We start from the raw sequence: 22,000 nt of genomic DNA, 5'->3' as shown, positions 1-22,000 counted from the left end.
TAGGATCAATGTTGACGTACCAAACATCTTTCAGAGTGATTATTCATGAGGCAGTGATTGTCTTATTTATATTATTTTTGAATGAATAACTTAATGTTGTCTAGTGGCACACGGTACAACAGGTGGTTCATGTGCTTTGTGTTGTCCACGATGTTAACTAATGTACCTGTTTAGCCTTTTCTGTCACAAATACATGATGGCTTTCGTTTTGAATTCAATAAAAAACTAGTTAAACACGATAATGTAGCCATAGTTACAGAAAAACAAGACGGCCAAACAAACTGTTTTGAGCAAGCAGAGCAGGACATGTGTGAGTGAGCTGACTGGGAGATCTGTATTTTGGCACACATCTGACCCATGTGCCCATCCATGCCAACCGAACCAACATGTGGGAACTTTTACAATGTGTCTTTGTCTCAATCATGTTCTTCCGTCAGTACAGTACAGTACATCTCTTCTTGGTTAAGTGGTACTAGTTAACACCCTTTGTGGTTGACATGATGACTCAGTTAATTTGAGTTATGGAGCTGGCAACACCAGGGGTCATGTTCACCGTGTAGGGAACACTAGCAAAATGTTGAAAAATGAAAACAAACTGTTCTCAATATTGGGCAGACAGTATCTCTCCATTTTGGACTATTGTGTTTGTGGGTATTCTGGCATGGGTACATATAATACTTGATGTACAAGTAACTGCCAAATTAAAGGAAACGCCAACATAAACTGTCTTAATAGGGCCTTGGTCCACCACGAGCCAGAACAGATTCAATGCACCTTGCCATAGATTCTACAAGTTCTACTCATTTGGTGTTTTGTTGATGGTGGTGGAAAACACTGTCTCAGGCGCTGCTCCAGAATATCCCATAAGTATTTAATTGGGTTGAGATCTGGTCACTGAGACGACCATGGCATATGGTTTACATCGTTTTCATGCTCATCAAACCATTCCGTGACCACTCATGCCCTGTGGATGGGGGCGTTGTCATCCTATGGGGGCATAGCCATGGTAGCCAAAATAATGGCCTGCCCAGCATTTTTATACATGACCCTAAGCATGATGGGATGTTAATTGCTTAATTAACTCAGGAACCACATCTTTGTGGAAGCACCTGCTTTCAATATACTATATATCCCTTATTTACTCAAGTGTTTCCATTATTTTGGCAGTTACCTGTATGTGTTATTGTTAACTAGACGTTGCTTTTGATAAAGGTATCTGCTAAATGACTGTTCAAGTAATGACTAGTAACATGTTCCCCAGTTGCCTCACTAAGCTGTGTGGTCGTTTCTTTCTGCTGTTGACTGTGTTGCCATTCGTTAATAGGTCACCTAGTTACAACACCCAGGTTCCCCAGAAAGACCTAGGCTTCGTCCCAAATAGCACCCTATTACCTTTATAGTGCACTTCTTTTCACCAGGACCATAGCTCTGGTCAAAACTACTGCACTACATAGGGAATAGGAGGCCATTGAATCATAGAAAAGGGATGATCCATCCATCAAGCAGCTTTTCCATTGGCCAATCAGCTTACCTAACATAACACTGTTGGTTTTTGGTAAACGTCTCATCCAGCCTGTTAGTCTGTCAGCTTGGAGCGTGACTCTCCCCACGCCCCTTCCCCTGGCATATGGCTCCTGTGTCACCAAGTCAGCTCCTCTCCGACCACAGACTGACTGACTGCCCACAGACAGACATTCAACACAGCTGTGCTAAACATATACTTCCCCTATCACTCACTCACTCACCTCGGTTTTCACCACTGCTAAAGATGTTCTGTTTCTGTTCTCATCTGCTTGTCTGTCCTCCCACTCTGTGTTCCAATGTGTAATAATACTGTTTTTCAATGAGGAAGAGCTATGAGCAATCAGTCAAAATGTATTTTTTGACGTCTATATCCTCTTAGTCACCAACAGTTTTGAAGGTCACATTCGTTTTGGGAAATGTTCTTGTTTTCTTTCTGACTAGTATTTTGTTTGATGATTACATATCCATGATATTGCCTTCACAGGCCACATGTCACTCCAACAGTTTGTTTTCATTGATGGAAGTATGATACTCTGCGTAATAGCATTACTGATGCATGTGTATACTGTATGAGGGAGTGGAACATGTGAAATGTGATTACAGGTTGTATTATAGATGATTATCTTGACTCTGAATGACTCTGAAAGGCATCCCTCTGCTGTCATAACATCTCTCTCTCTCTCTCTCTCTCTCTCTCTCTCTCTCTCTCTCTCTCTCTCTCTCTCTCTCTCTCTCTCTCTCTCTCTCTCTCTCTCTCTCTCTCTCTCTCTCTCTCTCTCTCTCTCTCTCTCTCTCTCTCTCTATCCCCCTTTTTCATGCACCACTCATCCATCTCCCCCTCCCTCTCTCCATCTCTCCATCTCTCCCTCTCTATCTCTCTCTCTCTCTCTCTCTCTCTCTCTCTCTCTCTCTCTCTCTCTCTCTCTCTCTCTCTCTCTCTCTCTCTCTCTCTCTCTCTCTCTCTCTCTCTCTCTCTCTCTCTCTCTCTCTCTCTCTCTCTCTCTCTCTCTCTCTCTCTCTCTCTCTCTCTCTCTCTCTCTCTCTCTCTCAATTCAATTCAATTCAATTCAATTCAATTTAAGGGCTTTATTGGCATGGGAAACATGTGTTAACATTGCCAAAGCAAGTGAAGTAGATAGTAAACAAAAGTGAAATAAACAATAAATATTAACAGTAAACATTACACTCAGAAGTTTCAAAAGAATAAAGACATTTCAAATGTCATATTATGTATATATACAGTGTTGTAACAATGTGCAAATAGTTAAAGTACAAATGGGAAAATAAATAAACATAAATATGGGTTGTATTTACAATGGTGTTTGTTCTTCACTGGTTGCCCTTTTCTTGTGGCAACAGGTCACAAATCTTGCAGCTGTGATGGCACACTGTGGTTTTTCACCCAGTAGATAAGGGAGTTTATCAGAATTGGGTTTGTTTTCGAATTCTTTGTGGATCGCTGTAATCTGAGGGAAATATGTGTCTCTAATATGGTCATACATTTGGCAGGAGGTTAGAAAGTGCAGCTCTCTCTCTCTCTCTCTCTCTCTCTCTCTCTCTCTCTCTCTCTCTCTCTCTCTCTCTCCCTCTTTCATTCACCACTCACTCCCCCCCTCTCTCTCTCCCTCTCCCTCTCTGTCTATCTGTCAGTGTATTCACACCACTGAGTACAGGAAGTCACAGTGCTACTGCTGCCTCTATACAGCTCAGTGTGTTCCTACTTCACCTTACCTTGTGTGTCCACCTGCATCATGCATCTCACACATGTCACACTTTCCTCAGAAACTACTGAAGGTGTGAACTACATACTGTAAGCTCTGTGTGTGTATGTGTGTGTGTGTGTGTGTGTATGTGCGTGTGCTTGTGTGTGTGTGTGTGTGTGTGCGTAACGGGTGGTTTGTTGAAAACACTTGTGTGACCTTGCCTGAGACCTGAAGGATTGCATTGGTTCCCCGAAACAACGTGTAGGACTAATGTGTGTTAATGACTAGGGCTCAATGTCAGTGTTAATGTAGCTTTGACAAGTATCCAAATCGTAACTCTCTTTTACACTCTCTTCTTCCCAGAAATCTGCCTGTTTTGGTTTCCTTGGCATCAGTAGACATTCCATCCTGAAGTTCCTCTGGCTGTTACTGTAAAGCTTGTCTGACTAACTGACTGACCTCTGTGAAATGGAATGAGCTGTTGGATCAAACGGAGATACTGATGCCTCTCATCTCCATACCTTGGCTTTCCCCCACCCTATATGTATGTCATGTGATCTGATGTGATTTGAAACAATACAAAACAATACAATATGATATTATACAATATGACATGATATCATTACGTTTAGTCTTCAAATCCGTTCTCCCTTATGAAGCTAATTGTGGTATCCATTTGTGGTCACCAGGATGACCTGAATCAGTCCTATAGTGTTAGTGTGACAGACGGCAGGTAGCTCTCAGAGCCAGGAGCAGGAGGAAAGCTGTACTTCCCCACCACCAGGGCTGCTGTGTGTGTTTTTATGTTTGTGTGTATGACTGTATTGTATCAGTTACCATTATAGCCCTAGCTGTATGGTCTGAGGAATGCTGTTGTGCTGGTCTGTATTATGGTGGTGGGCTGGGCATTAGAGAGAGAGGAAACAGAGGAGACAGGACAGGACAGGACAGCTCCATTAGGCTGTGTTTACACTCTGCAGGCTGACTGGTTCTGTTTCTCTGTCTAACGCTTGGCCTCACTGTGCCCTATCAATCACACACGTTTCCTTCCCCAAAGACCAACCAGTCTTTGATGTCTTTATGTTGTTGCTCAGCACCCGCGTCACTTCAGGAATATTATGCCCCGGACTTGCTGTTATCATCTGATAAGTAGCGTTCTTGGGATTCCAGTCGTGTGAGGTGCTATTATTTTCCCGGCTATCTGTTGTCTTTCTGCGGTTTTGATCGTAATTAATCACATATCTCTGTCTGTGAAGCAAGACCAGTTATGGTAAATGACTAATACGTCTGGAAAACTATTGTACATGTTGTTGGGAAAGAGTCAAAGATGTTGAGATGGTCATTGCTGTACAGTCTTATAAGGTCTAAGGACTTCCAGACCACGGTCAGAATGCATATTGAAAGAATTTCAGGTGCGCTTGATTTAGCTTGAAGTGTGCAATATATCATTGGTTCCATTGTACCAGGCAAACTAAATCAAACACAGCCCAAGTATTTGAAAGTATTTGACATATGTTCTGTATTTGACCCAAGTCTGTGGGCATCTACTTTAGGCTCATAGACTTCTACTGTATACTAATTGATCTACTGTATACTAATTGATCAGTGGGGCTTTAATGCTCTGTTTCCTTAGAAATGAAGATAATGTAGAGCACAGTTAGTTCCTTCACCAGCTGTCATAAAATACTTGAAATTACCTTCTATGCTTTATACTAATGGCCGACTTTTAACTTGCTGCATTAATTAATATGAATTAATTAAATACAGAGATACCTTTTCTTACTCATGTGCAGTATATTTCACAATTAATGAGATTTCAGCCCCTGGCTTTCATTTATTTACTTTTTGTCCTCTGAAAGGAGTGTGAAGTGCACTCTATTTGTGGACACCAGATCTACACAGACAGACGTGGGAAATAAACCAACTAGCTATGTAATCAACCTTATTTTCTTCAGACCAGTCTGTGTATTGTATTCAGCACCTTGGTCATATCGTTGAATAGCCTTTAAGTCACCTCTTGGGACTGATCCTTGGTTGGGTGGAGGGTTGGTTACGGTGTTCCACACTGAATGTGCAAAAGTTGTGGCACACAGCACGTGCACAACATGTTGTTTTTGTTGAACTCCAATAGCAGTCACGTGGTCAGTGAGACACGTGCCATTCCACTTCCCAGAACGTCTGGATCATTCCTCTGAATCTTTCACACCCTTGTTTTACTGTAGCTCTGGGTTGTTATGGCAATGTTGAACGTACGTTGCTAGGTAAAGGAAAATATAAAAAGCTGTATAGCTATATACTGTAGATATTTTTCCACTCTAAGACCTTGTTTGTGGGTTGCTTATAATGTTTATATATCTGCTCCAATCAGACCTGTCATAATCCCCACACCAACCTCATGGTTGAAGGATTCTTCACAGTGTCCTCAGAGGGATCGTCTGATGCTGAGTTTTCAATGACATGTGCTGTAGTAATCTACCTCTCTACATGTCCTTTACTCTTTTGAAGCATGTAGAATGTCACGCCTGCTCCCGCTCCCCATCCCTGGTGCTCGAGGGCGCCAGGCTGCCCATCATTGCGCACACCTCTTACCATCATTACGTGCATCAGCGCTCATTGGACTCACCTGGACTCCTTCACTTTGTTGATTGCCTCCTCTATATCTGTCTGTTCCTCTGTTTGATCCCAGTGTCAACATTGATGTTGTTTCGTTTCCCCATCCAGACGCTGTCCATGTTTTGTTCCATGTCTTTTATTTATTAAATCATCACCCTGTACTTGCTTCCTGTCTCCCAGTGTCTGTCGAACCAAGATCTTCATAGTAGAATGTAGTTGTGTATTCTTAGGTCTATAGAACTAATGGAATAATGGAACAGGGGTCAGCCAGGGGTCAGCCACGCATTCAGTAGAGTACTAGACCTCTGAGACCAACACAACACGTCACCTCTGCCATGTCAAGTGACAAGGCTATTTAACAAACTGCATTTACCGCTATCTTCTTTCTTCCTCCTGTAGTGATGAGCGGGTCACACACTGGAATGAATAGTCTAGCAATATAAAGATGCACATACTTTTGGCTTGTTAGTGTGACCTCACTCATTATAATTATCCAATAATTATTGGTGCCACTCCAAAACATTAAGCTTCTGGCTCTCACAGCCATATCACCTACCTCAAAGATAATGGTGTTTGTCTGATGGTTGTGGTACCTAGGAGGAGGTGTTAGCAGGGTCCTCATTAATACACAATGAGTTGTACACAATTCTGACTTGAGTGCACTTAAAAATGTAAATGTCTCCCATTAAGAACAGTTCATGATTTATATGAAAGTCACAAGCGTTTAGTACGCATATCTCAACTCTCAATCTGGTTGAATCATTATATCATATTCCAAACTGCTACAGATTACGCATTAAAATGACCCAATTGGTTCGGACGGTGTTCTTCTCTTCCATCTAATTTCCTTTACTTGTTCATCTGACCTAGATGAGAACCTGTCATTCAATGGACAAAAGGGGAAATTGGGCGATTTTGTTTTGTGGAAATAGGTTGCAGTGTTTCTCTTAGTGAGGACTTTTATTCCCAGTGTGGGACTGTAGCCCAGAGGTGTGCGATATTTAAAGGAGTGCAGCTCAGTGCTTGTTCAGTAATTGGCCTGTACTGTGTCTATTCTGCCAGTTTCTCTGAGAAAAAGCACTGCAGTTGGTTTTCTGACAAGATTGTTAAAACAGCACAATTTAGCTGTCTGTTGTTTCAGCGCTAACGTTCCTCTACAGACACTTCGGCTCTCTCTTCACCAAGCTTGATGTCCTAGATTGGTATATAGGGCATCTCTCCCACATGCCATTACGCTCTAATTTTACTGTGCTCACAAACTTTGTAAAGGGTCTTAGGGACCACCTGTGAGATCTGGACTGAAGTGGTTCTGGCTGGATGGTCCAAGCTGGTCCAAACTGGTCCACACACACTCCCAGTACTGAAGTGAGCTAGTTAGAGGATGTCTGTTGCCTTTTCCAGTCTCTCAGGTTGAAGAGAGAGATGCCAGAGATGGACTCTGCAGTGTTTATGATTACTAATTCAAACAGTCCTTGTTGTAGCGTAGGTGCTTGAAATGATGTTGAAGGAAGTGATGTCTCAAAGACAAGAATTCTGTTGACAGCCATTACGTGAGATTCTCTCACAAATTACAATTATTTAATAGACGGTAAATTTGAACTAGCTCTAGTGAATTCTCCTTCGATAATGGCAATAATTTTAGCGCCGCTGTGCTGATGATGCATGGGTATCTAAAAAGAGAGTGGGATAGCTGGCTACATGGAGTTTGCTGCAATCTTTGGTGGAAAAACACTGAAGAGAACTGCGCTGCTGGGGACCGGGGGAGTGGGGGTGGGAGGGGGATGGAGATCTATCACGTGAATTGTGAGTGACCGGCATGTGGCCAACACCCCCCCTCTGTGGAATAGCTGTTCAGGGTTGTTTATGGCCCTAATGGCTGGCTGTCACAGGGACCTCTGTGGCTCTGCGTTTGTGTGTGTGTGTGGTTGTGTGTGTATTTGTGCATGCATGTGCGCGTGTGCATCCGTGTGTGTGTTTGTATGCGTGTGCATCCGTGCGTGTGTGCGAGAGAGAGAGGAGCCTGTGAGGTTCAGTGATTTGTATCTCTGGGTAGAGCTCCTTTGCCTGGAAAGGCAGCCGAGGTGCGCCTGAGCAGAGATCCCTCTGATTGGCTGAGGAGGATGCAGCTTGCCCCCCGCCCTCTCCTTCTCCCAATTGCGTTAGAAGAGGAGAGGGAGGGAGAGGAGCTGAGTAGCAGAGATAACCAAGCAGGCACATAGAACAGAGCACTAACACGGAGCAGAGAAGCAAGCAAGCTCTCTCTCTACGCAGTCTCTCTCTACGCAGCACAGGGAGACAACACACATCGCTACATCAGAAAGCCATTCTGCTACAGTACAGCACCATAGTCTGCTCTTGGGCTTCAGCGTTCAACCAGCTCTTCAGTTTCCCTCTCGGTGCACGGTAGAGCTGTTTGGACACCTGTAACCTCCGCTAGAAGGCGACTTGACTCAGGTGATCAGTGACCATGGGTAGGCAGGGGCATGATGCCAATGCAGCGGCTGGCGCCCCGGGGTCCGGGATGCGCATGCAGCGTTCCCAGAGCAAGATGAGCCTGTCTGCGTCGTTCGAGGCGCTGGCCAACTACTTCCCCTGCATGAACTCCTTCGACGAGGAGGACAGAGGTAAGATGAGATGGCCCTAACCCTGAGACACTGGAGCAGACACACACAGCTGCTGCTGCTGCTGGAGGGAGAGAGGAATGGGAGAGGGATGGGAGAGGGATGGGAGGATGGGAGAGGGATGGGAGGATGAGAGAGGGATGGGAGAGGGATGGGAGAGGGATGGGAGAGGGATGGGAGAGGGATGGGAGGATGGGAGAGGGATGGGAGAGGGATGGGAGGATGGGAGAGGGATGGGAGAGGGATGGGAGGATGGGAGGATGGGAGGATGGGAGGATGGGAGAGGGATGGGAGGATGGGAGAGGGAGCAGAGGGATGGGATGGGGGGATGGAGAGGGGCAGCAGTAAGAGAGTGAGCAGACGAAGGGCTGGAGGGGTGGAGAGAGATGGAGAGGGACCGGGGGAGAGAGGAGAGGGAATGTTGGACTGATGGTTGACTGATGACCCGAAAGGGGAGAGGGAGCACCGGGAGGGTGGAGGCTGTTGTAGTATTAGCTGTGGTACGGTACTGTGGTGGTGGTGTTATTGATGTTGCTGGTGGATGGGCATGCTCAGTGTGTTTTTGGAGAGGCTTCTCGTACTTGAGTAGCTACATCCCTGTTTGTGTCATTGGCTACTGCTTTAGATCTGATGATCTGTTCTGAAACCCTGTCCTACTCCCTCATTGACTTCACTTACCAATGGCAAGCATGCTTGTCTTGTCTCGATTGGAATGAATCACTATTTGTTCTGGTGTGGGCGGTAGTTTAGATTTAGATATTGTATTGACCTCGTCTCTAGTGTCTAGTGTGTGTTTTTATAGCTGTTTTATTTCTGAGTGGGTGTTGAGAATATGTTTATGATAATCCAGATAGGATGTTTTCATAAGACTAGGTTAGGGGGATTGTATTAGCTGTGATTGTATTAGCTGGGTTAGGGGGATCGTATTACCCTCCTCCTATACTGTAAATAGACTTTAATAGACTCCTCTGAAATAGACATGATCTCCAGCCCCCTCCATCTCAATCCCCTTTCTGGGTAGACACTGACTTTAATGCTTCCTTACCTGGAGTTACAGGTACTAGAGTAGTCGACACGAAATGTGCGTCCAATCAAGTTACTGTTCACAAACATTTCTCCCAGATAACACAAACTGTATTGATGTTTGTAAACAGTCATTTGATTGGACGGAAGTGACACTGCAGGTGAGCCTTTGATGTGTAGTTTAACATGTTACGTAAAGACAGTATCTTAGAGTATCTTAGGACTCCAGCAGAGAATATCTCCTCAAATTAAGGTTTTATTCTAGCATCTAGATGCGCTCTGGGAAAATCACGTTTTTTAGGCTAGGTCTGGATGCACTGCAGCATCTCCTAAATGCTTTTTATTTTATTCTATCTTTCACAGATCCTTAGCTCTTTGCAGAATACATCTTTTTATATATTTTTTTCCCTTTTAGTGGGTTATAGAGTTCAATGACGTGTATGGAAAGCACTTTCAATGGCAGTAGCTTAATTTGTAATTAAGACTGAGTATATCTGTCTGAGTGAGCTTTCAAAAATCCACTCCGTAATCTTTTTAATGCTCTACCTTAATAACAAACCATGACAACGGCAAAGCCTGTGTTTGTGTGTGTTTGTGTGTGTGTGTGTGTGTGTGTGTGTGTGTGTGTGTGTGTGTGTCTGTATGAGTGTGTCTGTATGAGTGTGTGTGTATGAGTGTGTGTGTGGCCTGGCTCATGGCACCTACAGTCTCATCATAATCACACATGTTTATTCAGCTCATTACTCTGTCCAATGAGGTATAAACTGCATCATTAAAAACAGTTGGCTGGCCATTAAAAATAGATTTCAAAGATGAGCTTCTCCTCCTTTATTAGTAAGGCCATCCATAATGACCTCAGATACAACAATATGCAGGCAAACCGCAGTACATACAGTGGTCAGGTTGACCTTAGCTTTGATTCAGCTGAATGAATGTTAATTGATTCATTCAGCTGATCATTCAGCACATCGCTCATTGATTGTGTTTAGGTAGTTCCTATATGGCCTGACTGTCTGTCACACTGGCAGGTCTTTAGATGCCTTTAGACATCACTGTCAGCTTCTTTGAATCCGGTTTGCTTTGTCAGTGCTGAGAAGAGAGGAAGAGGAGGCGGATGTCATTGAATAGCTGAGCTGCCAGGGTTCTGGCCTCAGTAGTGAGTGCCTGCCTGAGAAATAAAGGCTTATCGTTCACTGATTCTAACAGTCTATACTTCCTGTGGATGGGAGACAGGCAGGCAGGCAGACAGGAAGGGAGAGATGCTGCAGGCAGGGACAGTAGCCAGAGTATAATTAAGGCGTTTGAAGATGGACATATTCTAGGCACAAATCACACACACAAATTATAATTTACAGAGAGGGAAATTGCATTAAGGACAATATGAATATGCCAGATTATTTTCAGTTTATTTGAACACAGAATGGGGAATTATTGAGCGGTCTTCAAACTGTAAGAAGTCTTGGTTATAGAGGGCTTTATTATCCCCTCTGTGTGTTGTCCTCAGAAAGATTGTTCCTATGATAAAGCAGAACCACTCTTACGTACAGTGCCAGTCAAAAGTTTGGACACACCTACTCATTCAAGGGTTTTTCTTTATTTTTACAATTTTTTACATTGTAGAATAATAGTGAAGACATCAAAACTATGAAATAACACATATGGAATCATGTAGTAACCAAAAAAGTGTTAAACAAATCAAAATATATTTTATATTTGAGATTCTTGAAATAGCCACCCTTTGCCTTTATGACAGCTTTGCACACTCTTGGCATTCTCTCAACCAGCTTCCCCTGGAATGCTTTTCCAACAGTCTTGAAGGAGTTCCCACATATGCTGAGCACTAGTTGGCTGCTTTTCCTTCACTCTGCCGTCCGACTCATCACAAACCATCTCAATTGGGTTGAGATTGGGGGATTGTGGAGGCCAGGTCGTCTGATGCAGCACTCCATCACTCTCCTTCTTGGTAAAATAGCCCTTACACAGCCTGGAGGTGTGTTGGGTCATTGTCCTGTTGAAAAATAAATTATAGTCCCACTAAGCCCAAACCAGATGGGATGGCGTATCACTGTAGAATGCTGTGGTAGCCATGCTGGTTAAGTGTGCCTTGAGTCCCCTGTAGCTCAGTTGGTAGAGCATGGCACTTGCAACGCCAGGGTTGTGGGTTCGTTTCCCACGGGGGGCCAGTATGAAAAAAAAAAAAAAGTATGCTCTGGATAAGAGCGTCTGCTAAATGACTAAAATGTAAACGCTTGCCACATAAATTAGCTCTCTTTACATTCGTTCTCTTTACCCTGGTTATCCTCCGAGTTAAACAATATAACTCAATAACTCTGCTTCCTGCATTCCTTACTGAGAGACAGACCCATTAGTTCACCTTTTACCATTTGACACTTTAAATTAGTCCGGTGTACCCCGTGTGCATTTTTGTATTTGAATGAACAGCCATTTTGTTTCTTTAGTTCTCTGCAAAAAGCCCTGTCATGTGACTGTTGTAGAGCTCTGCAGTGGCTGACCTGTCCTAGTACCAGTACCTGCACCTACAGTTACCTACAGTATATCCTCCTCCTGGCCCTCCTTGGTGGTTTGCAAAGAATGCCATTCAGGCCTCACGCAGCTCCAGCCACGTCCTGGCCATGTGCCCTACACAGGGCCTACTGTCACATAGATTGGAGGAGATGTTCAGCAGGTCTAATGGGGGCAGTCAGCTGTCACCTTGTATCAGTTGGGGGAGGCCAGACACTGAATGGTCCTAGGTGGAACAGAGGGATGGAGGGAGGGGTGGAGGGAGGGAGAGAGGGAGGGAGAGAGAGAGAGAGAGAGAGAGAGAGAGAGAGAGAGGGAGAGAGATACTAAGCTAGAGCAAGAACCCTGCAGGGCAGGCAGCCGGTGCTCTGGCATGGCAGGAAGAGGGATGTACATGGTCTTCTTCTGTTTAGCCCATTCATACACGAATACACATACACACGCACACACACACACGGATGCACACACAACTCAGTTTTTTGTTATATTTCTGTTGATAATATGGCACTTTATGTTGAATAACTCTCTTTGCTAAATTATCACATGGAAGTTCCAGTGCCTTGGTAGCACTGAAAATAGGGTGCATGATGTTGTTGGTAGAATTGCCATAGAGTGGAAGTGTGATCTTCCTGTTGATGACTTCAATGAGACTTCTCGTAATCAGTGAAAACGCTATGTCTGCAATTTACCTACTGGATGTAATTCGAAAGCACAGCACACACTTGAGAGCAATGTATTGACTATTTCTCCCCCCTGCTCTCTATCTTTCCCTCTCTCTCCCTCTCTCGCTCTCTCTCTCCCTTTCCCTCTCTCTCTCTTTCTACCACTCTGTCCCTCTGTTCTGTCCAGAAGCCGGTGGGAAGAAGCTTCGCAGTACCGTCCAGAGGAGCACAGAGACAGGCTTGGCCGTAGAGATGAGGAGCAGGATGACTCGGCAGGCGAGCAGAGAGTCCACCGACGGCAGCATGAACAGCTACAGCTCCGAGGGAAAGTAAGCGGAGTATGACGCATACCAATGTGATAATGTACACCCCCCCCAAAAATGGGGTTTTAGGTCAAATTTAAGGTTGGGGTGCTCATTTGAATTTCCTGTCTTTTTTGGATCTTGCCAACTCTAAATATGTTAGAACATCGTTTTTGTATTTAATTGTACCTTTGATGGTGACGCAGCAAGAAATCAAGTTCAAGCTTTGAGGCCTTCTTCTTTAGTCTCCATAGTTACCAGTGTCATCTTTCCCTTCCGTTCCAGCCTGATTTTCCCTGGTGTGAGGCTCTCCTCGGATGCCCAGTTCTCTGACTTCCTGGATGGACTAGGCCCAGCCCAGCTGGTTGGACGACAGACGCTAGCGACACCACCCATGGGTAGGTGGATCAGATTCCTGGAACAATGTTGTATCAAGAGATTTTGAATGAATGAATTATATATTTTATTTGTGAGTCAAGACACCTTTAGCGACCTCATCCCATACGGAATGGATATCTGTATTGTGTAAATGGAGTGTTGACATTGTGTTGGCTGTGGTGTGTGTGGTTCAGGTGACATCCAGATTGGAATCGTGGACAAGAAAGGAGCGCTGGAGGTGGAGGTGATCCGAGCCCGTGGCCTTGTGGGAAAACCAGGTTCCAAGGCACTGCCAGGTAATTTACTACATGATGTATAATATCTTAATATATGCTATTTAGCAGACACATTTAGCCAAAGCTACTTACAGTACCGTGAGTACATACATTTTTAGTATCCTGTATATAAGTAGAATAGAATAGAACCCACAGCCCTGAACTTAATGTTAATACCAACTGGTCACTATGGTAACCAGAGTTTCAACCAACTGACAATGCTGCCAATAGTATAGTAACCGTTCTGTCTCTCTCTCTCTTCGTAGCACCATATGTAAAGGTATATCTTTTAGAAAACGGAGCCTGTATAGCCAAAAAGAAAACAAAAGTAGCAAGAAAAACCTTGGATCCCCTTTACCAGCAGCAACTGCCGTTCGAAGAGGCTCCTGGAGGGAAAGTTCTACAGGTAAACTTCTATGTTCTACGAGGCCTTGATAAATACTTCACAGTTCACACATCATTTCTAAGCAAATGCAGGCATCTAAAATATTATAATAACATGTCTAATAAACCCTCTTCTCCACAGATTATCGTATGGGGAGACTACGGACGCATGGACCATAAATCCTTTATGGGAGCAGTTCAGATACTTTTAGATGAGCTGGACCTGTCCAACATGGTGATTGGCTGGTTCAAGCTCTTTCCTCCTTCCTCATTGGTGGACCCTACCCTGGCCCCCTTGACAAGAAGAGCTTCCCAAACGTCATTGGATAGCCGGTCATAGCAGTGTGTGGACTGATAGCATTGTTGTAGCAGCAGCACCCAGTGTTGAGGTTAAACAAGTTGCGACAGACAGACAGGTCACGCCCCCCGGTTACACTGCATGCTTGATGTTGTGTCTTCTGAGCCTGTTTCTAGGGGTGCAAACGTGATCCTGTGTTTTGAGCAAAATGTCGCACACATTGTGCGTAGCGAGCGTCGCTCCCTCGGCCGGGTCGGAGCGCCAGCTCGGATTGGAAGGCCGTAACGGACTCCTTAGCACGAGGAATCGTCTCTAAATCGAGCGATTGCAGGTTTTCATCCAATCTTAAGCCATGGGGGTCAGAACTGGGAACCCGCTCGATGAGTTCTACAGAAGCCCTTTTCGAATGAAAAATACATGTTTTGGTTTTTAATTAATTTTTTTGTTTTTTGTTTGTTTTTTGTCTAAGTACTTGTATACCTGAAGGGGTGACTGACAGTGTTGTCCTGTCCAGAAGCTTGGTCACGCCACGCCAACAGACCTAGCTAGATGTGTAAATGGAGCTATGAGGATAATTGCAATAGGAGAGGTGGGGTGGCCCAGGTAAAGCTCACACTCCGAATATGAGGCCCTAGTCAAAATACCTATACAGTGTAGGTAGTAGATTACACCAGAGAGACAATACTAAAGTTACTAAAGGCAATACAGAAGAGGCGACTGTACTATCGACGCTCCAGAATCTAATGATCAGAACCCACAACAAGACTAACTTTTATGACCTAACATTATTATTTCTCTGTTGATATATTGTATGAAATTTAAATGCCGATGAAAAAAAAAATGTTTTTGCATGGACAAAAATGTAGCTGAATAAAAAAAAAAATGAAAATTATTTTCTTGAGGCTGCAACTTGCAAAAAAAAGATGAATAAAAACAAATAAAACAGATCAGCCATTTTCAACAATTTATATTATTTTTAAAGATAAATGTCACTAGTGCATGGTTTTCAAAGGGGAGTGAATGCAACAGCGTGATAAAAAAAGACACATTGTTTATCATTCTTTAGACCATCCATAACATAAGTCTGTGTTTGGCAGACATACAGTAAGAGAAACTAAAATAAAAACTTTTGGAGTTATTTAACAAAAAAAAACAGTTTATGTGACAAAGTGATGATGAAAATAAATGTAAATTATTTATTTCATTGTAAAGGTTTACAAGCCTTATAAAGATAAACATAATGTTTAAATTGTACACGTCTCTTTTTCTCTCTTGTCCCAGGGCACCCCCTGATATTGTCCAGAGTTTCAGGACTGTTGGTTCTTTTACAGTTCTGTATCCTTTCAATATGTATTTTTTTGGGATTTGATTTGTTTAACAAGCATGTTGAAAATGATTTTCTGCAACATGGCTTGGGCACACCTTAAAGTAACTCAGCATGTTTTGATAAAGATGATATTTGGGGTTTTTGCAGTTTCTTGTACAGTGCATGTCAACTTCGTTACTTTTTCCCCTCACCTTCAATTGAATTCTACAGCAAATGAATTAGTTACTTTCATGGCCAAACTATTAAAACGTTTTAACAAAACATTCCACCAACTCCTAGATCATATTTTATTTCCAATTTTTCAAAAAGAATGACAAGTAAAAATACTTTATATTCATTGGAGGTTGACAAAAAAGTTTTGGTTGCAAGTGTATTTTATTTCAGTATTGTTAACTAACATGCAAAAATAATCTGTATTGGTACAGCAAGACGGATATTTATTTCCAAGCAAGAAGCAGCAAACATACAACTTATGTATATTGCTGTGTACTTCAGGCACTGTTTGTGAGGATGAGCAACATGGGATATTGCCACACAATATGAATTTAGTTTTTTTGTTTTTGTGAAAATAAATTTAATTTCATATATTTTTATTAGTTTATTTACAAGCCAAGACCAGTTTATATTTTATTTTCTATTTTTAGTAATTATAAATGCTTCTTGTGTATGAGAGGTATATGAATCTTACAGTTATGTCTGAATGAAAATAAACTGAGACGTTATTCCTTTTCCATGTTAAACCTATACATTCTAATGTCCATCCAATATCTTGTTGCTATAACAAGCTATATACTTTCATTTTTTATTTATATTGTACATATTAGAAATTTGAATAAAACAAGCAAACATAAATAGATTAATAGAATCTTTTGGAATAGGAATAATGTCTCACATGATGACAAAGAAATATGTTATTTACCCTTTTGAATGCCTTTTCTTTATTTTGTTTTGGTGCAATGTGTTTATGCCAAGGCTATGTCTTGGTGAAGTATGGTTGAGTACAGAGATTTATGTAAGTTATTTTTCAAATAAAAAATGGATATTACACTGACACTGAGTCACAGCGAACAATATCAACATACCATAGCATTTTTATCTATCTGGGCATGACTATTTCCTGTTCCAAAACATCCACAAATTGCTATCTTTATTCCTCAAGGTAGGTTGTTCCACAATATCCACAAATTACTATCTTTATTTCTCCAGGTAGAGTAAAAAGGAAAACCCATTATCTTTTACAATAACAAACTGTCTGGCAAGTACCAACATAAAGGTCACATCCTTTGTGACCCACTAATGGTTCCTACCTATACTACAGTCTACACTACAGATATTTCATTTAGTATTTCAGAACTGTATACAGCATGTGAACTAATCAATACTAAGTTCAAGCTGGGGGAAGTTAAGATACAAGTAGTAGGAGTCAGTTCCACTTCCCATCATATGACTACAAAGTTGTGCTTCCACTAAATTCTTTGCCGACATTGCAGATGAAAGAACAACCTATCATTTTGGAGAGAACCAGGAATACATTTTACTCTGAACTAAAAAGAAAGTTCCTCTTTTACTGTTGTTAAAACACACACAATATACAGCTGTGTAGAGTGGTATGTTGGAATGACGAACAATGCTCTAATGCTCTCCTTATATTGAAGGTTGTACTACTTGAATAGTAAGTAAGTAAGTAATTAAGTATGTTAGTTAGTAATTTAACCACCTATCACAAAATGCTGTACTTCAACAATGACAGGACTGTATTTTCAGTTTATTCTTCACGTGTTTGGTGAGATGAACTCCTGCAGTGTCGTTAGACGGTTAAGTGAGCGACGCCTCCATTGCGATGACTGGGAGGTGACTAAGTTCTGAAATTTTAAATGGGAAATGAGTAAGTGTTAAGGTTAAAATTGGTATGAAAGCTTGAGAGTTCTGCTCATCACTTCACATAATCTACTATACAGACATACCACAGAGGACCAGCAGGTAAGTGAGACACTGTGTTGTGATAATGCTGAATTTGTGAGGCTCTAGTAATGCTTTCCAAAGTAATGGTGGATTGTTATGAAAAACTATGTTTAAGGTATAAGGTTGGACACACCAGTGTCTGCCCAAGATAGTCAACAGTTACTGTAGTTTTAAAGCAACCTTTGGTTCCCTCTAACTATATGTCATGCTAGACTTTACCCAAAATATGAGTTACACTTCTTTTAATGGACATGATAAATCAAATGAAATCATATTTATTTATCCTCTTGGTTTTCAGGCATATCTCAGTCCTCTTAATATTAATAGATTATTTGATTATTCTTCCTGAATACCTGGTTGTTTGTTTTAATATTTTTCTTCAGTGTGCTTGGGTAGCACTTTACGTAGATAAATTACCAGATATTTACCAAGAAATTACATGGTTAAATGGATAACCTATGAATCACTTGTTTCTTTTGGATTCATTCAAACAACTTTTTTGCCACTTAATCTGTGAGACAAATTTTCAGTCATGGAATTTTCAAGGATTTACAGTATTATCAGACACATATTTTTCGTTCTACCTTTCTCAGGTACTGTGATTTCATCAATGATGAAAACAACTTGCCCTCAATTGAAACGAACCCTGTATCACTCCTGGTCTGCTGCTGTAGCCCTATACACAACAAACACCAGGCAGGGCTGGAGAGACCGATCAGTCCTCTTGATCACCTGTCTCACCTTCAGTCTCGTCCTGAGCTCCATCCTCCTCCTCTACCTGCGCTATGTCCTGCAGTACGGCCTGCTGGTGGCTGCTGGGATAGCATGCTCTTGCTGGGTGGTTGTGGGGGCCTCTCTGTTCCTCTCTAAGAGGGTGCGTTGCTTTGGGGTTCTGTTTGTGCTCTCCTGTGGGATGAGGCAGGGCCGGAACGTTCTCATCACTGCTGGGACCAGTTTGGTGGTTCTCAAGAATGTCCAGAACACGCTGGAGAACATCACAGGGCTCAGTAGGAGTATGGTATGCAACCTGCAGGCCAAGAGGGTGTCCATCAACACCACACCGCTCTGTAACTACATCAGGATGTTGAGATGGGTCGGTGATGTACTCAGAACGTTCACAGACTTCGGGGTGGCGGAATTGGTGTCTGATCTGGAGGTCACATCCAGAGGAGACTCTGAGAAGTTCATGGAGAAGCTGGTTGGAGCAGAGAGGACTCTGAATGGAACTGCAAAGAGCATCTGGGCCGCGGTGGACACGATATCCTCTGTAGGTCAGAAACTGTTCCCTGCCTTCAACTTCCTCCTACTGATGGGCTTCACAGTGCTGTACTTGAGGAGATACTGCCACAACAAGAAATTTGAAAACATGTACATAACCAGGACGTTCATTCATTTTGATGAGAAGAAGAAGGCAGAAGGAAGGCCTCCAGTGCTCCCCCTCACACCGAAGGAGGCTAGACGCTACATCACCATCCCTTCACCTCGACTCAGTGCCACGGAAGGGAAAGCAATGCTCAAATTCAGTTTCCCAGTGTTCACCCATTGTCTAGCCTGGGTCTTGTTCATAGGTGTTGATGTACTCATGTTCTGGTTCGTTGAGGTCATCAGAATGCGACTTCATGAGCTAGAGCCATTTCATGTTCCTTTGTTTATGAACATAAACGTAAGTAGCTATGTTAGTAAAACACACAACAAGGTGCAGTCTTAGTCAATGATTTATTGCATTAATTCATTCAACACAATCTAGCCACTAGGCTATAATCCTGTTACTGTACTGAACCATTGTTGTTTCAGGAAGACATGACCGTTATTGGTGTCACCATTTCAGAGGAGATCGACAGGAGGGATTTCTCCTACCAGGTGTCCCTCTTTGAGAAGAGTTGCCTTCCTAAACCTAGACTACTACTCTATGACTCCATCCGGCCCCTGGTTGTGTTACTAGCTGCCCTTCTCAGCATGGCCCTGATGTCTGCCAAGCTCACACAGATCAGGCTCATGGTGTGTGAGCAGTTCTTCTCCACTAACGCTGAGGAGAGGGTGGAGTTTCTGCATGCTAAGATCCTGAAGAAGAGATCAAGAAAGGAAGGGAAAAGGAAAGCTCAGGAAAGCAGTCTGAAATCCCTCATCAAGAAGGTCTGTATAATCCAGAGATCATTGAGAAACACTGATGGAAACCTTAGAATGGTATAATACTGTATATTACATAGATTTTCTTATGTGGCCTACAGCGCTGAACATTGTCATAATTTGTCCCAGGGAAAAAGTGCAGAGTCATTTCTCAGTAAGACAATAGATACAGTATATTTATGTTACTAATGTACTGTTTGATTAAGCCATACTTTCTTCATCAGCCAGATTTCTGGTGTCCAATACTCTACAGACCACAGGAGGATGACTCCTTTCAGCAAGCAAGCTAGACTTTATGCTGCCACAGGAAGAAGTGAGACACACCTTTTTTTGTTGAAAATGTGAATTATGTAACTCGTTACATTATATAACAACTCTAATCTAGACTAATGACATGTTGTCATTGTAAATAGATACAGTATTTCAGTTTGTTAATTAAAGTACCTGTATAAATAAAGGTAAAACAATTGTTTTGATAATAATAAAACAAATAAAGGTTAAATTATGGTTACCAAGGTTTCCAAGCAACTTTTTGAAGCAATGTAATGTGAGATGTAAATAGTTCAAACAATGAATAATTGGGACAAAATGACACTTAATTTTAAAGAATAAAAACACCACAGCCTTCAATCATAGTAACTGAGATATAAACTTCTTGTATCTCTATGTCATGTCTTTAACTTCTGCATATTCTTCATTGTTACTATGCCTATGGAGTTTGGATGATCATAAGTGCACAGGGTAATTGTCTGCAATGAGAACACATAGTTCTGCAAAACATGACATCTGTTTCAGTTGTTTAATGTTGATCAAAAACAACAGGGACAGTTTCGCTAACATCATCACACAAACCAGACCTTCCCTAAATGTGCACACCACTATTCAGCTCCCATCATGCACTTGGTGTTTAGTCACACTCCATTAGCATTATATCCAGATGCCACAATGCTCATTTACCACAGTGGGTCCTGACAGTGACACATCGCCCTTCACAGGATGCTGACAGTCAGTCAGGAGACGTACCCCTTTAAGCTTCTGTAACGTTGAAATATGATGTTACATTTACCAGATTATTTTGTCTCAAGGTATTTAGAGTTGGGTTCGAAATGATTGACTACCTTGATAAAGATGTGCAAAAATGACTGCATAAAATAAATCATTCAAATACTGAGCTATATTGTATGCTCAAATTTTATTTTATACTAATACAATTGCTGAGAGAACGATTTTGTTTAACAAGTAATATTTGTTTTTTCTCAAAGAGTTATTGACAATCCTGTTTTCAATACCTTTCAATACCTCACCTTGCGAAAATAACGGCACTGAGCATTTTTCCAAATTCCTCAATACAGAATCCTTCCAGATACTTGATATCCTAAGTCTGCGCTTATGGACTGCCCTAATCAATTCATACCACAGGTTTTCAATGGGTTTCAAGTCCAGAGACTGAGATGGTCACTGCAAAATGTTGATTTTGTGGACAATGAACTATTTCATTTTTACACCTACCTTTTCTCTCAGCAATTGTATTAGTATAAAATAATATAATTTACAACTTTTTTGAGAGCTTACAATATATCTCAGTATTTGAATTATTTATTTTAGACAGGCATTTTTGCTCATCTTTATCAAGGGCGTCAATAATGTCGGACCCCACTGTATATGAAGATAAAGGATAATGTGAAAATGTTTGCCTAATAACATAATTGGACGTCATTGCTCAATTGTGCCAGGCAGGTAAATTCAGTAAAGTGCAGTGTGAGTGTTTTAAAGAAAATATATACTATTATATACTAACCCAGGTCTGTTACTGAGAGAAGGCACAGTGAAAGAGAAGGCAGAGCGACAGAGAAGGCACAGAGATGAGTGGGCTGACTGTGACTCATACACTGCTGCCACTGACCCGTAGCGTGCCTCTAATAAACTCACATTATGTCTGCAGAGCCCCAGCGGCTCAGTACCATGCCAGCATGCCAGCATGCCAGCATTCCCAGTAGGAGACAATCCCAATGTGTAGTGTGATGCTGTGTGACAACAGCACTGGGCCTTTTTTACATAGCCAGGATCCAATCCAAGGCACGTTGCAGCACTGTGCACTGCACTACCGACAATTTCCCTGGTGTTTGTGAAGATCGCATTCATGGTAAACGCTGCGTATGTCAGCTCAAGTGGAAATTACCTTTCAATGTGAAACACTGTGCGCTACTATACAACGTGCATTTGATGGTATCCCGGTCATAGTTTAACACAGAGGTAAGGGTAGAGTCTCGTCCAATGC

The 22,000-nt window shown here is 42.2% G+C and overlaps 2 protein-coding genes across 2 annotated transcripts in view; both read left to right on the top strand.

Moving 5' to 3' along the window:
- LOC121559960 (regulating synaptic membrane exocytosis protein 2-like) overlaps positions 1 to 16,684 on the top strand; it is a 129,029-nt gene extending 112,345 nt beyond the window's left edge. Inside the window, 5 exon segments of the mRNA XM_045217493.1 lie at positions 12,860 to 12,998; positions 13,257 to 13,369; positions 13,544 to 13,645; positions 13,891 to 14,030; positions 14,151 to 16,684. Coding sequence (XP_045073428.1) covers positions 12,860 to 12,998; positions 13,257 to 13,369; positions 13,544 to 13,645; positions 13,891 to 14,030; positions 14,151 to 14,348 — 692 coding nt within the window. The 3' untranslated portion in view covers positions 14,349 to 16,684.
- A 1,507-nt stretch (positions 16,685 to 18,191) lies between these two features.
- LOC121559962 (dendritic cell-specific transmembrane protein-like) lies at positions 18,192 to 21,986 on the top strand. Its single transcript, XM_041872997.2, has one exon. The coding sequence runs from the start codon at positions 18,206 to 18,208 to the stop codon at positions 19,301 to 19,303; it is 1,098 nt and encodes a 365-aa protein (XP_041728931.1). The 5' UTR covers positions 18,192 to 18,205; the 3' UTR covers positions 19,304 to 21,986.
- The last annotated feature ends 14 nt before the right edge of the window (positions 21,987 to 22,000 follow it).

Source organism: Coregonus clupeaformis, unplaced genomic scaffold (assembly GCF_020615455.1).
Source record: "Coregonus clupeaformis isolate EN_2021a unplaced genomic scaffold, ASM2061545v1 scaf1075, whole genome shotgun sequence".
NCBI classification, from domain to species: Eukaryota; Metazoa; Chordata; class Actinopteri; order Salmoniformes; family Salmonidae; genus Coregonus; species Coregonus clupeaformis.
Note: the sequence above shows the minus strand (reverse complement) of the source record. Positions and strands in the feature narration are given on the sequence as shown.

Excerpts from the sequence above, each read along its gene's own strand:
- LOC121559962 (XM_041872997.2), top strand. The coding sequence starts at position 18,206 with ATGATGAAAACAACTTGCCCTCAATTGAAACGAACCCTGTATCACTCC.